This window comes from Eleginops maclovinus, chromosome 18 (assembly GCF_036324505.1).
Source record: "Eleginops maclovinus isolate JMC-PN-2008 ecotype Puerto Natales chromosome 18, JC_Emac_rtc_rv5, whole genome shotgun sequence".
Taxonomy (NCBI): Eukaryota; Metazoa; Chordata; class Actinopteri; order Perciformes; family Eleginopidae; genus Eleginops; species Eleginops maclovinus.
In genome coordinates this window covers 23,957,314-23,976,155 of record NC_086366.1, presented here as the reverse complement: position 1 = coordinate 23,976,155, position 18,842 = coordinate 23,957,314, and the positions used below count along the sequence as shown (strand labels likewise).

Sequence of the window (18,842 nt, the reverse complement as noted above, 5' to 3'; positions counted from 1 at the left end):
TCATGGGTATTTCACTTGGTCAGTTCATTACATGCACAGTGCCTGCCTCTAAAGCCCACCCCCACCCTTCTTTTCCATGAAAGCGATTAATACCCATTTCTCCTTACTGCCTTTCTCCGTACAATATTACATTTACTTAATGAAGCTTCATACTCTAAAATGAAAAATGTAAGACTTTAAAAACATCTAATATTTCCGTAATGTTATTAAAGCTCTGAGAATTGTCCATAATAAAAAAAGATAACCTCCCCCCCTCTCCCAGAAAGCACCAACACATCCTGCTCCTCTGTCTGCAGCAACACATTCAGGAGCTGAATGAATAATCATAGGAATATCTGTCCTGAAGTGGCAAAATTATCCAATTTGGCTTGGTCCCTCTCTGAGACAGGCCATGAAACTTTACACTGTATGCATATCTCCAGGATAAATCCATTAACAGGCAATAAAAACAATCTTTTATAGCCATTCATGGTCCTCGGAGGATGAATCGCATAATGTTTAATAGTAATAGTCCTTCGTTTTAGATGTAACTCTACAGATTTGAAGTGTTTAATTTCATTATGAGAAGGAAAAAAACGTTTTAATAACCTAAAGTTTTCTACAGTCGTTCATGGTCCTCAGAGGATGAATTCAATCATGATTAATGCTCATCTAGGAGCCATCAGCCAGTGAAATAGCTATGTACGTAATTTTATGGATTTGATCTTCATCTATTTCAAATATTGGTCTGGTTGGCCCCTCCGCACACACAAACCATCACCCCTACCACAGCACCAGTCCATCACACACCTCTGTCAGCAGCCACACATTCAGCCACTGAATGAATAATCATTGTCATATCTGTGAGGCAAATAAAGTGTCAACATTTTATCATGAAATCGTGCTTCACGTACGATTCTGCTCCTATCCCTTTTCCCATCAATTCACATGGCATTGTTTTGTGAGAGTATCAGCATTCACATCATCCACATTTTAAGGCAAATTGCTTGGCTTAGTGTTAACAAGCAACAGAGTGGCTGTGATCATCTGCAGTGCAAACTCCACTAATGAGACCATTACAGGGAAGAAGCAAGCCCCGGGGCCTCATAGATGTCACCATGCCGCACGTACTCTGCTCTGATCAACAAAATGCTGCCCAGTACCGTATATTCATCACATCTGAATGAGGGATTTCCATCCATCCATCCATCCATCCATCCATCCATCCATCCATCCATCCATCCATCCATCCATCCATCCATCCATCCATCCATCCATCCATCCATCCATCCATCCATCCATCCATCCATCCATCCATCCATCCATCCATCCATCCATCCATCCATCCATCCATCCATCCATCCATCCATCCATCCATCCATCCATCCATCCATCCATCCATCCATCCATCCATCCATCCATCCATCCATCCATCCATCCATCCATCCATCAATCCATCCATCCATCCATCCATCCATCCATACATCTGAATGAGGGATTTAAAGTGCTTCTCTTATAATAACGTTCTTCGACATTTTCTATTAAAACAAGCCAAAACCAAGACGAACCAAAAAATACATTACAACATCGATGATCTGTACTGTTCTGGTTGACTAGCACTTTCACTGTGCTTGCCCACTGCTTCTTCCCTCATTTGTTCTCATGATCATAAAAAAATCTGGCTTTTCCTGAAAAGATATCCAGCACACTTATCTTTGGTTTCAAAAAAGATGACAAGAAACAAGTGCTGTCTCTCTCTTTGGCCCAGTTCCAAACCGAGTAAACTCCGTCTCTATTCTCTCAGCTGAAACATTCACCTTCATTAAGCTGTAGGGTTTAAATACAGTGATAAGCTTTTGGACTAACCCCCTCACCTTGGAAGAATCATGAACTAGTAACCTTTCGTAACCATGGTTTCGATTCAGCATCATTTGGACAAAAGATATTTATGAGCTGCTTAGTTTTAAAGATAATAACTGAACAATGAAAGTCCACCGTTTCCTGACTAGACATGTGTACATATGAGTCCAAGTAAAAAATGTAATACATACAGTAACCTTAAAGTTGTTACAATCTATATGTTTATTTTGCTGAACTATTTGTGCACAGCATGTTTCATTTATGTTTATTTTGTGTGTTTGATGACAGACAAAAACAGTCATAAGCACCCAGGAAGTGAGCCGGATGCTAGAGCAAATGTTGGTAGTGGCCAAATGGTGACCTCATTAGGCCCAAAAATACTTTTTCCGCTTGACTTACATTGGGAAAGAATAGTCTGTATATCAGCGAATACAATTATTTGAGTTAAATCAATTTCCATAGAGGATTGGAGGCGGGTCTTGTGGAAAACGCAAGTGCTCATGCTTTATTGGCCCAAATACGGGAACTTTTGCTTTGGATAGTTAGGCCATTTGGGCTTCATACGGCTCTGAGCAACATTCACTCATATGAACAGAGAGACACACAAAATGAGCAGCTTCCCTTGCTGCTGCCATTGAGCATCAAACTATGACCCTCCTCCCCTTCCTCAACCAAGGATGTCAAGCGGCAGTCTAAAAGAGAGCCAAGCCTGTCAGAGTCCTAATCGTTGTGGAGAGGCCCTTGGCTCTGTATGCACAGCAGACGCCAGCCCCAATTACACAGGTGTATACAGTCTGCCAGTAGTACATGAGAGCAGAGCAGACAAGCCTTATTCTCTGTACAAACACTGGTTCTGCGCCATCGACGCTGGATCGATGCTTGGACTTGGAGGCTATGCAGCAGGCGGTAGCGGGGACTGAAAATAAAGCCTGAGGAGGACGGATGAGATGTTAATAGAGGACAAAATCAGAGACGGTCGGGAAATGAGGAGCGGTCCACGCCGATTACAAACCTAACTTGTTAAAGCTGGAGTGTTGAGTTGTTGTAACATTTGTTGTGACAGTGAATGAGTGACGGCTCATATAGAGCTGAAACAGCTTAGCTGCGACATGGAATGAGTGAAAAATGTTGTTAGCCAGCATGTTTTTTTCTTATTTAAAACAACAACACACAGTATATTCATAACCTTTAAGCCATTTCAAGGAATCTAACACTATACTTCAAGCCCCAAATTTGTAAAAAAAAAAAGACCAAAAACAAAACCCCTTCTAAGTGTTATGCATTTTAATACAACAAACCTAAAATGATAAATACATACCACCTTAGTTGCCAACACCGGTCACAACAACAACAACAACAACAACAACAACAACGGGGTACTGCAGTTTCTCTGGTATTAGACAGGTGGTGTTAGCATAGCAGATTAACTGATTGATTAGCACTCAGTTAATCTGACTATCTAGACTGTTTGGTGTTATCATATTGCCGACATATTTTCATTATGATTTCAGTATAGGCCATGTACTGATTCCAACCAATAGCTACTGGAAAATGTAGGAGGCAGTGTGTTGCTCTTCAAAACGGGAAATAACAGCAAACATTGGTCATTAAAAGTAAGGTCAAATCAAACAGCATCACACTGTGCCAGGTAAGTGTTGCCTCACTTTATATAAGTGTGTTTTTTATAACTGTGTGGTCACGTTCCAGTCACTTTGCTCAGCGCCCCTGCTGCCGCCTCCTGCGTAATTTGATGTATTTGGTTCTTGGTTCCTGACGGGCAGTCGAGTGGGGCCGGATAAGAACCGGTTTTCAGGGCCAAAAGCCGGCCTGCTTCGGAGGAAAAGAACCAGTGCTTAATGGACCTCTAGCTGCATGGCCCTGGAACTGCTTTGGGACAGGGGTTTAAGGGGCCTAGAAACTTGGTGCATTGTATAAACGGATATAAATAGTAATTACTGGTCAACCTTTTATCAAACACTATTAACGAGAACCAAGGAAGCCCCCCCTACATTGGATTGAAAATCATCCTCTTTAAAGTTACTTACAGTCAATCATGGTCCTGAGCATGAATTAAATTGTAATAACTGTTCATCTGCAGTAGTGCCTCCAGCAGGGGGAATAGTTTGGTAGGTATCTATTGCACCTGTTGTATGGATTTGCCATAACAATGGATGAAATGCAATTCAATCCTGCCAGATACAATAGCCTTTCTAAATCCTTTTCTACATGCAGGTGGTTAAAGTGAAGGGTTATCAAATCGAGTGTTTGAATTGATATATAGTGACTATATTTTGTGGGCCACCATCAGTGATGGACAAGTTACTTCCAAAATGTAATACAATATTACTTATTACTGTCTTTTTAAAGTAATAAGTTACATTACATTATTACTGTCTGAAATGTAATGCGTTACACTACTTTTGCGCTACGTTGAGTTACTTTCACCAAAATAACCGCGAAAGTATGGCTTTAAATGCTGAAATGTAGTTTATTGCAGCTCAATAATTAAAGCTATCTATGGCAGTATGCTGAAATGAAACATATTCTCCGTTTAAGTGGGCTAAATAATATGTGATACCGGTAACCTGACGTCTCTGTGTGTTATTAACAACATGTTAGTGGAGCCTCTGCACGGCCCTGTAACCTGCTGTATATGAACGAGTCTCTATGGCAACGTTAGCTCACCTTGTCATTGGTGTGTTAACGGGGATTTGGCTGACAAGCTTTCCAAAAGCCGGCGATTCCACAGAGGGCAGAGGCTGCAGATCTTCAACACTCTGCCACGAGTTTCTCAACTTCTCAGGGTTCAACCAGCAGACCCAGAGAAAGTTACCTTCTGTTGCTTCGGCCTGCGCGCACTCCTGTCTCTTTCTTTTCCTTTCTCCGAGCCTGTAGCTCTGCATTGTGAGCCTGCAGCTCTGCATTGTGAGACTGCAGCTCTCAATCGCGAATCTGTTTCTGCAGCCGTGTTAACCAATAGTAAAGAGGCGTACAGAGTAACTATTCTACCCGCACAATTGTTTCTCTAGTGTCCGAATGTCTCGCGATGTTTGCGAATTCTTAAAAACAAAACACCATTTCCATCACCATCATTTCAGGTTAAAATGTATTGTAACTGCGTTATTGAGAATTCTAACTGGTATTATATTACCCAAATTTCAGAAATAATGCGTTATATTACTGCGTTACAGCAAAAAGTAATACATTACTGTAAATCCGTTACTTTTTGTAACGCGTTACACCCAACACTGACCACCATCCATCACATCATCACCGTCCTGTGTCAATCAGTGGCAGTTACAGGCCTGACGAGCTGCATGATTCATTGACATTATTCTGAAACAGGCAGTGAGGGAGCTGGCAGAGCGCCGTTTAGACCGAGACCAGGCTTAAAGCCCGACACATCTCAGATAGGCCATTGATTTGTGAGAAATATCCCCAGGTGCCCCAGGTGTGATGTGAAGTGACAGCTGTAACATGACAGCCATCAATTAGCCCGCGCTAAGTATTAATGCAGCAGCTGGGAACGTGAGAAGGATTTGGAGAATTAAAAAGTGTATCCTTGAGCAGAATTGGATTTGGAGAATGTTTCTATTGTCAGATTTAGAACCAAATGAGAGACATTCAACTCAGTCTGTCACAGCGTGTTTCTCAAAGACCGGCACACCAGTGACTCGAAGTGATGTTCAAAGATGACAGGGTGTGGGATGGGAAGGTGACACATAAAGCAGGTGCAGCTCAAAGCACATCAGATCCCATTTGCAGCCTCTCTAATTTAACTCAGAGAGGCTCTATCATGGAGAAACTCAAAGCGGGGAGGAGATGGAGATATTGTAAAGCAGATGAATGCAGCCTTCAGGAAACCAGCTTTGATTGACAGAGAAAAGGGTAAACACTTCACAAGCACGCCGCTCGCTTCTGAGGGACTGTTATGCAAAGAGGGGGATCGACGGAGAAAAGGGAAAATGAGAGTGCTCCACCCTCCGCCCCCTCAACTCCTCTCAGGGGGTGTCAGGAGCTGTGTGTAAAGAACCCAGCGCCCCCATTTCCTGTGAGAGGGAGAAGCGCTGAATTTTGATAACACTCGTTTCCAATTGAGCGCTTCAAAGAGGAAAAGGCTTGGAGACAATTAGAGTGAGAGCGTCGCCCCGGCACCCTGAATAGCCCTTGATGAGAGCAACGGGCGACTTTGGATAGGTTAATCAGCCGTAATTGGAAAGCAGGTGTTGAACAAGCAACCTTACAATCCCGCACCTCAAATTATATGATTGGCACATTCTTTTAATTAAAGACAGTGTCCTTTCCCGCTGTCTCCTCCTTATTCAAAAGCGTGAAGCAGCGCTGATTGCATCAGATCAGTGACACCAAGAACAAATTGCTTTTCTGCCGTGGCAGGGATGATGAAGGGGGTGGGAACAGGCCATGTGTGTGTGGTGGTGGTGGTGGAGGTGGGGGGGGGGGGGGGGTAACAGGGAGAGTGTTGCTTATCACAGGGGAGGCACAGTGGTGACTTTAATCTGAAGACGATGCAAAAATTACTGTGCAAAACTCATCTTCTCAAGCCTCGGAGAACAGTTTTCAGTTTGATTTTTATTTTGTGAATATTTTATGGTGCACAAACAGGTATCATGTGTGAAGTGCAAAATGTGGCATGCATAAAAAATCCTCCTTGAAGTGATCTAAGAATAATGTGACGTATTTTCAGAAAGCATCATATTCTATGATAAAGAATCACTACTTTTGTTATAATGTCTTTAGTGTGCTGTGAAATGATCATATTGTTTCTGAAATGGCTCAAATTAAAAGCTGTTACCAGAACTAGCTTCCATAAAGCCACCCTCGCAGTTTCTCTCCAGTTTAATCCTCACTAATGAGGTGTGATCAAATAGCTCCATCAGTCTTTGGAAGTAAATAAAACTTTTCACAGTTTTTTTGTTATTTTCCTAGCCATTAACCTGGGTGTATAGAGAAAATAAAAGTGTACAAATAACAATCATGCCATCAGAGACATTGGGTGATCAATCAATATGTATAGCTGTGTTTCACACATTTAGGTTTAACACGTTTTGAACAGAATAAGGATTAAACACATTTAAAGGCATTATCCAGACATGTGCCAATAAATTATGGAAGACATTGCTGTTCTCTAACAGAAATAGAAACGTATAAAACAACATCCTAAATGTCTCATTGCTTGGGTCAAGATAGGTTTTAGCGTAAAAACTGAGCTGAACAGAGCAAACATCGAAGAAGGCTACGTCTCCAACCATGCTCCATACTCCTCTCAACATGCTAACATACGGTCAATGATAACGTTAGCATTGTGATGTTCAGCGGGTATCATGTTTACCAGGTTTAAAGCAATGGTTAAATTAAAATACCTTTCATTTTGCATTTTGCCTTCATCCAAAGCAATTTACAATACAAGTGCATTCAGCCGTGAAGCTATGATCTCAAGAAAAGCAAGAAGGCTGAAAGTGCATTAGCTAACCAAACCACTTTGGGTGCTACTGTATTGGGTTCAAGTAAGCCTAGGTAAGTGCTTCATACAGGAGAGAGATGTCTTCTTATTGGCCAAGCTGCACTCCAAAGTGTGTTTTTTTTAGTCTGCGAAGGTAGACGTAAGCATGCAAAGTTTAGATTATCATGAGTGAACACAGAGTAAAAATCATGATAACAAGGTCAATACAGTTGGATGTATTTGGTACAAGAAGAAGATTGATTAGAAGTTTTGGCTCAAACAGTTTGTTATATGTGATGCTCTGTGCTGTACAGAAACTATGGACACACAGAAACAGCCTGAAGAAATAATGAATGAATTGGTTTTTCCAGACATGGCATGGAGGAGCATGTAATGAATGAAGTCCGCTCAGATTCAACAGTTAATCAATACCAGCACAGAGCGACTGACAAGCTGCAAAGGGCTGCCTCTCACTCTGCCTTCATTTATACCAGCACATACCGGGCTGCCCCCAATACCATAACCTTAGTACTGTACCTGTCATCAGCCTGTGTAGCTGTGATCGAGAAGATCTTTGGTTCTCGAGTTGATTGTTACTAGTTTGAAAGACGGGTTAGAATTTTTAGATGGACACACTGATAAAATTACAAATGTGTTATCTTTGTTGTATCATAATCTTTAAAATAATGTGCAGGGACAAGCTGGCTTTCAGTAATACACCTGTGATGTTTTTTTCAAAGTTCCTGTGATATACTTACCATCCTGAGAAAATGTTGTATTAGCAAAAAGTAATTTAGTTTTGCATTCATTTTAAATCTGATTTTCGACTATTATATGGGCAGCTTTTACAAGGATTTACCAAATATAAATAGAGCAAAATACACAGAATTTAACAGGCTAAAAATAATGTTAATTTCTAGACAGTTCAATCAATTTAAAGATGTTTCTTCACACTATATGCAGCAAAACAACTGCTCTAGAGTGGCAACAAGCTCAAATCTTAGTTTCTTTGATGATGCAATTACAATGAAAAAATTAAACTTTGACTTGAATTAAATGTATTATGTCAACAGGTTCCACATAACTGTATTATGTTAGTTGATAGTAATAGTATTAAGTTGAACCAAATGTTTTATAATCAAACTTAATATTATTGCTTAATCCAGACCAAATTACTGACTAATATGTGCACAACGCAAAGAGTTAGAAAGAGAGAGGGGGCCATGGGGGTTCCCGAATAAAGAATTGCACACTGGAGTTGATGTTGATGTTGAAAATGAAGAACATAATGCTTCGTCTTAGAGAAAAATAATAACATTATAAGTTTGAAGTGTGTGACAAAAGGAAAAAGAAATAACAGAAACATCGATGTTTGTGCTTAGGCTGCTAAAGATTGCATTCCTTACTGTGGCCCAATGAGCAGCATCTTAAAGCTGTGTGTGTGTGTGTGTGTGTGTGTGTGTGTGTGTGTGTGTGTGTGTGTGTGTGTGTGTGTGTGTGTGTGTGTGTGTGTGTGTGTGTGTGTGTGTGTGTGTGTGTGCGTGTGTGCGTGTGTGCGTGTGTGAGAGAGTTGTTGTTGGCCTAAAATAAAGGCCTTAAGTCCAGTCAGTCTTGCAGCAGCCATTAGTTTGAGGCAGAGCGCTGACAATGATGACAGGCAGTGGCAATGCGAGCGGGGCCCTGGAGGGGCGGGGGGGGGGGGGGGGGGGTGACTCCGGAGGCATTGCTTGCTCCGGGTCGGCCAGGGCCAACCTATTTATCTGGGCAGTAATCTGAAGGAAAAAGGACAGGATGCCTGACCCCTACACCTCGGGGACATCATCAAAACAGCTCCTATTTCAGCTCTACCATGCCTCGCTGTGCTGCTGCTCTCACTCAGCACAGACTGTAACCAAAGACAGTCACACTGATATCATCAAATATCTTAATCAAAACTGTATGTCTTAGAAAAGACATTTGGTGCTTGCATTTTTTTTAATTTTGGTGTAGGGCAGCTTTTGTAAGCATGTAGCGTGACGATTTTTCACTGTTAAAGGGAAAAAACAAATATTAATCCTTGTCTTTGAAAGTATGGTAATAATTAAATCATGTGGATGAAAAAAAGGAGTCCATCACAGCCTTTTTGGCAAGGGAGGGTGTGTGTGGGAGAGAAACTCTCTCTGGCTTTGAAAACCATTAAGTTTTGAGGCTTTGAAAACCATTACCATGCACAAAAACCTAAATCACAATTAAATAAATGGAAACCCCCAATGGCCTCTTTAAAGTAACTACCGTGCCCAGAATTACTCGTTTATTTGTTTATGGTTTATCAAAATTATACAAGAATTAGCTAAATAACAACTAAAATACTTGAGATGCTGAAACTACATATTTTCAGAATTATTGCTCAAAAAATAATATCCATCTCAGCACAAATTCTTGTTTTGATCAGTTGCAATACATCTGTATGTTAAACACTAATTTTTTTCCAAACATTTTCACACATATACAACTCAAAGCATTGTTAAGCGGTACCAAATTATCTAGTTTATCCACAAGCTGGACTTCCAACATCTAACAACTCCATGCATACGAGTCCTAATCTCGCCTTTTGAATCAATACTACAGTTTAACGCTAGAGCCACTTCCTTTTGGAAAAAGCACAAAGTTACATTGCCGGTACCAATTCAACAACTAGGTCATGAAATAAAGACCGAATCATCACCATGACAACAGTGCTGGCAGCATCTGTGAAGGTCTTGGCTAAAGATCAGCAAAATTCCACAAAAACGGTGCTGGATATATAAGATACTGATAAGTTCCATTTCCAGCCATTATGAACATTCAAGCTCAAGCAACATTTTCCAGAGACTGCAGAACGTTTTACATGAGTTCTACAACTACAGATTTTAAACATGGAGAGTAAAGATCCTTCCTTGAAGTCAGCAGGTTTCCAAAATGAGAATATATCGGAAATGGTGACATAGGAGAGTGTTAGATATTATAACCATTTTGATGTCAGTTCCCCATCATGGTGCTGTTCCAGAATACGTATGTAAAAAGTAGTGCATTGAATATGGCAACGATTCTCATATTTGTATCTGCGATTTATCCCATGATTTCTCATAATTACATTGATTCGCAAATTCAAAACGAGTGTATGTGGCAGCTTTATTTTAAGTAGTGGTATATGAACAAAATTGCAATCCTTTTGGTTTGCCACACTTTAAAATGGTGCTTTTGTACAGCGTATCCCTAACAGCAGCAGTTATTTTTCTTTGTAAATTCAACTACATTAATTAACTGTTCAAATCAAATAATCCAATCACAGCTTTTGCGACCGCAAGGGCATGTAACGTTTATTGTAGTTGTTATAGAAGAAACAAGTTACTCAGTCCGGTAAGAAAATTCAATTTGCTGGTTCAAATAACTTGGTTCTTTATCCATTTATATTTTCCAACATTTTCCCATATACAACTCCAAATTGCAGTGGTTAGGCCGAACCAATTATTCTATGTTTTATCCACAAGGCTGGATTCACAACATTAACAACATCTCCAGTTGACTACGAGTCCAGTTCTGCGTTTTTGACATCCACATCACTACATGTATTGTACTGCTAGGCACGCCACATCTTTCTGACAAAAAGCACAAAGTTACTTGCCGGACCAAAATTCAACACTTAGGTCATGAAATAAAGACCGAATCATCACCATGACAACAGTGCTTGGCAGCATCTGGTGAAGGCTCTTTGGCTGAAAGATCAGCGAAACTTCCACTAAAGAACGGGGTGGCTGCTGGATATTATAAATATCTGCAGTAGATGTTCCAATTCCAAGGCCAATTATGAACATTCAAGCTCAAAGCCATCTTTTCCATGGACTGCAGAACAGTTATTACACTGAGTGTCTCACACACATACAGGAATGTTTACAACATGGAGAGAAAAATCCTTTCCTTTGTACGTCAGCAGGTTTCCAACACATGATAAATATCTGGAAATAGATGACATAGGAGAGTGTTGAAGATATATAATAACCATTTTGATGCAGTTCCCACATCATGGTGCTGTTCAAGAATAACGTAATGTAAAAAGTAGTGCATAGAATCATGGCAACGATTCATATTTGTATTTGCGATTTATCACATGATTTCTGCGATTAATTACATTTGTATTCGCAAAATTCAAAAGGAATTAAAAGTAGTGTATTGCACACGTTTATTTTAAAAGTAGTGCTATATGAACAAAAGTGAAATACCTTTTGGTTTGCCAACACTTTAAAAATGAGGTGCTTTTTAACAGCAGTATTCCCTTTACACAGCAGCAGTTATTTTCCTTTTAAATCTCTACTTGAACATTAATTACTGTCATCAAATCAAATATAAAATCTAAGCTATTTGCGACCGCCAGGGCATTAACGTTTTATTTAGTTTGTTATAGAAGAACAAGTTACACTCAGAGTCCAGTGATAAGAAAATTCAACTTTGCACTGGTTACAAATAACTCTGGTTCTATCAACTCTGCAACCTGGAAGAGATTTAAAATGTCCATTTTTCACTCTTCATAAACATACTCATGTAGTTGGCTATTTTTCGTAACCTCTTATTGTTGAGTCATGTTTATCTGGAAAATATTTAGCTTCCACGATTTGTTTGTACGGTGGCCTACAGGTGCAAACGCATTACAATGGCCCAAAACATTTCCATAAGGAGAAACGCGCTGCAGTTACAAGAAAAATGGTAAATAAAAAACACAAATGTGCTAAAACACATGGAAATGAAGAAACATCTTCAACCACTCATCAATACATGCGCAGCGCTTAGAAGAAATTCACCAAATTGACGAGACAGGCGCAGCGTTTACTAAACCATAAATGAAACGCTGCAATAAAAAAGATCAACACAGGGACACTAAAAAGTGATGCACACAGCTGGTTTCATGTTATGATTGATGACGTGCATTATTATTAAGAAGCAATATCGGAATTTATAAAATAGGATCTTTATTTTCGATTTCTAAACAAATGTGTGGAAAAGTCACCTCAAAGGATGTCAAAGCTTAGGAAAAGACTTGTGCTGAATCAGGCAGTACTGTATGCTACATGGGTTTGACAGATTTTAAACCCTGAAAAGATTGTGCATTATTTATGCGGGTTCAAAGGGTTAATCAAATTTCCCAAAACTACTTGACACACAGTGAAGCCGAGGGCAGGCGCTGTAGCTTTGTTGCGTCTTTAGGTAAAGCGTAATTTGATGCTACGTGTCATGTGAATTGGGATTTGAAAGAAAAGCATGACACCTATTCTTTTCCCATCATGTTATTAATAATGAATCATGTTCTCTTTACATCACAGTCAAACATTTTCCAGAACAGGTTTTATCTTTTCAAAACCAATCATTTTTACCTCACCATTTTCAAAGTATAAACATCACCATGCAGAAATTGTGAATGTGTTCACAGTGAGCATCATGTCTGCTTGTATGTCTGTTGGGTTTCACGCAGATTCATATTAAAGGCTAACAGACCAGGAAAGTCACTGTTGTGCTGGCAGTCCGTAAAAATCTATTTTCATCCACGACAGACATGAATAGAAAGAAAGGCGCTGCCTGGAGAGCAGAAAAGATATTCAAAATAGGAAACGCACTGCTTCAGAAGATGGTAACATATAATATGCAATATTTGTGATTTATAATAATTGTGATTTATTATGCACCACAATATTCCCTCTTGTAAAAGCTGGAGATTTGAATGCAGAATTTTTATATTGCATAATCCTGCCAGGAAACTGTTCGCCTTCCAGGGGGGTCAGAGGTCGAGGACAGCTAAAGACCCCTGAAGCCAGCAGCGGGCCAAAAAAAGGACAGTCCGCCTGACCTCTGCCACTCTGCTCCTCTAAAAATACTTAATTTATTTCATGCTCTGTAAACATTTTAAATGTATTTACACTAATCATATATATCTTTAAAAACACTGAACTCAAAATATGGAATGTATTTGCATGCGATGTAATGGCTTTATTAAAGTATAAATCAATTCCTGTGGGCAAACTTAATTTACCTGAGTAGGATAATTTATTGGCATTCATTTTACTACTGTACAAACAACTTCATCAGTTCTGATCTGATCTTAAAAATGTATTTTAATCAACCCGTTATAAGTTAAGTGGACCAAACATCAGTACATTAAGTTGGACCCAAGCATTATTAATAAACTGAACCATAACAAATGACTGAGTTGATCTAACCCAAGTTAGTTAAGTTGGATGAACAAAATGACTTGATGTTGAACAAGAGTCATTTAACTTAGTGGTGCAGGAATGAATCCAAAAACCCCAGAAATGAGTTAAAATGTGGCCAATTCTGGTTTCCTTGTCTCAATGTTTACATTTTTGAAATGTTGACGGTTTGTTCTATGACGTAAAATACGTCAGTAAGTACCCTATACTTTTAAATATCTGAAGCATGTGTGTCACAGAAATATTGTTAACTAAAAAGTGAATAAATGAGACTAATTAACATCATCATGCGAGAATTCATTTAGCTTGGCCGTGGTGACAGTATAGCCATGAGTCTGTCATTTTATTTGAATTTAGCTTACGTTTTACTTATACTGATTGCATTTACACTCAAAAATCAGAAATGGCCACATTGTTGATGTGAAGCATTACATGCCTTGGGTGATACTTTATTAGAGCAAAAATAGCATTTCATAAAGCTGATTCATATTAACAGTGCTGACGATGGACAGACTGCACATCTACAAACATGGGGGGGAGATGTTTTAAGATATGATGCATGTACATTGCTTTAAAAAAATGTGAAAAGCTGTGTCACGCATGTACACAATCACCCACAGCAGGTAGAACCAAATATTGTTCAAACCAATAAGCATTTCCTAATCTTTATAGTGAAACCAAACATGGTTGAGTTAAATATGTCTTCATTATACACAGGGCTGAGAGAATGGATGTAATAGAGACGCTATAAAAAAATCCAATCAGGGTTTCATATCTGTACTTCACTCAGCATAGGGATCGTATATCTTTAATACAGATATTGGAATGATGTGTCAGTGTCATACAGCAGAAAATTATGTAAAATGACATCACAGTGTTAATGTTGCAGTTCCTCAGGGATCCGTATTGGGCCTGGTAACGACTAATGTTGGGTTATGTGTAATGATATGTTCATATTGTCAGACAATCTGTTTGTTTTATGCTTGTCAAAATTGTGTTGGAACCAATATACAATAAACCTAACATTTCACAGGGGTTGTACCTAATGGATCCATTAATGGTTAATAAATCATGTACTGTATATCATTACACCTTGCTGGGTTTCGTGTGGATGTCACTCAAAGATTTGTATTTCAAAAGTGTAAGTGTATAGATATCTGCTGGATTTGTCATGATATAAATTACATTTTCGACGTCTTCATTTACTCTGGAAATGCAATGACCTCTTAATAACCATTTTCAGAAAATTCAAACTGTAAGTCAGGAGGAAAATAACATACGCTTTTTCCGTGTGCATGCAGTGTTTTTCTTTCTTCAATCATGTGATATCTGCTTTGTTAAAGATGTTGTCTTTTCATTCCCTTATTTTCACAACCAAACCTGCACAATAAAGTAATAAAAAACTGGAATGAACTTAATTTAAATAGGAATTATTTAAAGTTGTTGTACCATGTGTATATAGTGTTCTTTCTTTCTACTGTTTTCTCAGCATCCCCCTCTACTGGGACTTGTATCAGAAATAATACTCAAAATTGAAGTGAAAATATTTTGCTACATTTATTTATTTAGTGGTCCTTCTTGAAACTTTATTTTCCCAAATCCCGACTGTAAACTACTTACTTATTCTTTACAGAGCGACATACAATACTTACTTTTGTAGTGTTTTGTTTTGCAGTGAGTATAAAGTAAATCAATTTATTTTCATTTCATAGCGACTGTAAAATTAAAACATGATTGGATCCTCAGAACCCCACCAGAGATGTCACTTCACAAAGAGAAGATTTCATACTTTTATATTTCTTTTCGGGAACTTCCCCCACAAGTAGCTGCTCTATTCCCCTCTGTGTTGCATTGTGGGGCAATTAATAAAATAAAGCAATAAAAACGTTTGTTCCTGACTGCAGCTGGCCTTATCGTCACGCATTACATGATGCACATATTTACTGTCTCCATACATCCACATACTTTATATGTCATAGAATTTTGCCCGGTAAATATTTTGAACATTTCTTAACAAAACTGCACAGCCTTTCCACTTAAAATTTCACAATTTCATATGTGTCTTCACTTATGCCCTGAGTTTATCTTGATGCATCATAATACAAACTCCTTGTCTTTGCAAACAGCACATGGCTATAAAAGTGACTCCGAGGGACACAATTTAAAAGAAAGAAACATAGATCACTCCATATTTAACTGATGATAATTGTGAAACTGTATCATTAATACAAGAATTAAAGAATACAAATATTTAAAAATGTGTTTTTTAATGTATAGTTTTGGGGGAACAGACTACAGTTTGGAATCTGCCTGGATGAATATGTAATATATTACATTTCTAAACGCCTGATTCTACATATGCTCATCTCCTAACTACAAGATCACTAAACCTTTCTGCATTTGGACGGAAAACAGTTTGCATCTCGATCTGTCTATGTCAGCATGCCAGCAGCCAGACCTTAGACCTGTGCAAAAGCAGTCAACACATATTGGAGTGATTATGCAAACACGAGTGTAAGCATCCTTAAATCTCAATTACAAACACATCCAATTAAATATGCGCACAAGTCTATTTCTTGTCATCTATATCAATACAAGGATGCATTTTCAATTAAATTAACATTATTATTGATGCCCAGGCTATGCAGTGTGATAAGTGATTCAATAATAATCTCTGGGGTTTCATTTGGAATGCAAGGAAGTGAGTGATTGGTCAGATTGCTGCAACTATCCAGGGAGACAACTCTCTAACATCACCCATGTTTTGTAGCCTTCTCTATTTTGTCAGGGGAGATGAATAATGCATGGAGGCAGCGAAAAACGCTATCAGCTTTTCCACTATTGTGACAAGAGCACCAGGAGATAGGCTGCATTCATTTGGAGCACTTCTAGTTTTTTTTTTTTTCCGAGGCTGGATAATGACATTTTTATCAGCCTGTTTGCCAGCTTGAGTTTTCTTCTGTCTTCTTGAAAATTGAAAACTTAAGGGCAACGATAAAGAAGCTGCCAAGGAATCATAAAATAAGTTTGAACTGTTATTAGACAGGTATTTTTATAGTTTAAGATGTGTTGTGACTTTAAAAGGCTTTGAGGAGCTTTGCATTCATGATTTGACCGAAGTGTAACCAAACAGCACATTTCTGTCAGTGTGTCCGTAACGTTAGGAGAGGGTTTGTGAGGAACATCGGTATGAGCACATGGAGGGACTGACAAAAGAAAGACAAAACTGAAAGATTCCGGGGCGAAAATATGACTCAAATCCACAACAAAAACATATCATTCAGTAGTATGAGGCAAAGCTCTTCTGAACACTCAAAAATGCAAAAACGTGGATGGATCCATTCTTACCTTCAGCGCCAACGTCCGTCAGCGCCGCCACACAAACAAGCAGGAGAGGAAAATAATCTCTGATCGCGGTCATTTTCAACCGTTTCCCAGGTTTGCGTTTTTCGAGCTTGTTGTATAGTGAACGTCCTTGAGATCAACACTTTTCCTCCGGAGGACTGAAGCACTGAGAGCTCCGCCGAACACCGACTGCACGCACGAAGAAGAAAGCGCTCCTCTCGGTCACTTCAGCCCGGGTTCGCTGTCTGGCTTCACTCATTGACGGAGGCGATGATGGGCTTTTAGTCTCGCTCCGCCACGGTGACTACAGACTGCACAGATTACAGACTTTCCTGACTGAATGACTGAAGCCTGTGGACTAGTGGCTGCTGCCGCCGCGCTCTGAGCTCTGCTCCGCCGCCTGCATTCAGCACCGCAGACAGCTCCTAGCGTTGGCCAATGGAACACGCGGGAAGCAACGAAGTTCCAAGTTTGGGACGTTCTAAAATCTAAACTGAGGACAATTAATTCTACGTAGCCAAATTGCGTTGAAGTGTGTGTTCACTTCCGGAAGGAAGGACTCACTTTTCGCCTTTTGTTCCCCCTCTATTCGTGAAACCATGTAATGGCAATCATTTTACCAGTGGTGGAAGTACTTTTTAAACTAAATTACATTACGTTACATGTCATTAAGCTGATGCTTTTATCCAAAGAGACTTAAACAGACATACTCAGCAACTTTGGTGTCTTCAAGGACACTTGGACTGCAGAGTTGGGGGTCAAACCACTGTTGACCACTCTGATTGGAAGAGGCCCCTTTACCCCCTGAGCCATAGCCACCCCAAACTTTACTTCAGTTAACCCTTGAATGGTATCCTTGGGGATATATTTCTTTGACCAGCTGTGTCCATGTGTAAAATAACATTGTAATTATGGTGCAATATGTGGTTAATATTGGTGTTACATGGGTCTTATATGGGTATAATATAATGATTAATGCTTCTTTTTAGTTTTATATAATTATACAGACGAGTTGTTATTACATTGGGTACGTCTCATACAAGGCCATCTAATACAGCCTTTTTTTTAATTCTGTCTTCATGATATACTGTAACTTTAATACACCACGATAAATACAATGTTTTTCACTAAACCACTTTAAGAGATATGTTTAGTGAACCCTTGGATTATTTGGAGCTTCCTGTTTCTTCTGCTGTTGTGTTGCATTAATAACGCTGTTTTGTGATTTTATATAGCCTTCTCTCTTTTATATCAATAGACAAAAGCAAGCAAGTAGGATGATGGTCTTCCCATTTTCAGAAGTTTATTTTTCTTATTATGTTTTCTTCCCATAGACACACTTTACAGATTTAAAGTGTATTTAGATTACAAATGTATGTTTTATATACAGTATTAACAAAATAAGGCAAAAAACAATGCCTTATGGCGATCAAGTTTCAAAGTGAAAACATTATTGAGTTGCATTATCAGAATTGTAGAATAAAGCTAAAGTTTAGCTTGGCATGTGATATGGACTCAGGCTCCAATTTCTAATCTGGTTTTCACAAATCCCCCAACTTTAGTGTCGCCCTTTAAAACTTCATTGGGCTGAATTTTTCTACGACAGAACACTGAATGTATGCAACTTTTTTCATTTTTGGTGTAGCCTGGGGAACATATGATTGTGGTATAGAGCCACATATAGAGCCTTTTCTCCTGTAACATTACAAATGAGGGAATTTCCCCCTGGAGGGAGCTTTGGGATTTTAGTCCTTACAGACCATTTACATGCACGAAAATCTATATACCGAAAAGAGAAAAACACAATTTAGCATAATAGTGCCTCTTTAAAACATTGAAATGCCTGCAGGAGACAGAGCATTCTACCAATTTATAAAAGAAAGAAAAACAGATGTGCTGGGTCAATCTATATAAAACAAAGCAATAAAAGAGTGGGTTATGTTGTCATTTGGTCAAGAGAAATAAACAGCTTTCAACGTGAA

At 39.0% G+C, this 18,842-nt stretch overlaps 1 protein-coding gene across 2 annotated transcripts in view; it reads right to left on the bottom strand.

Annotated features, from left to right (window-relative positions):
• sez6b (seizure related 6 homolog b) overlaps nt 1-17,225 on the bottom strand; it is a 157,730-nt gene extending 140,505 nt beyond the window's left edge. For both annotated transcript variants that reach the window (XM_063906573.1, XM_063906574.1), the window contains exon 1: nt 16,864-17,225. In XM_063906573.1, the coding sequence (XP_063762643.1) occupies nt 16,864-16,936 (73 nt within the window). In that variant the 5' untranslated portion in view covers nt 16,937-17,225. The remainder of the gene's footprint in view (nt 1-16,863) is intronic.
• Nucleotides 17,226-18,842: the final 1,617 nt, after the last annotated feature.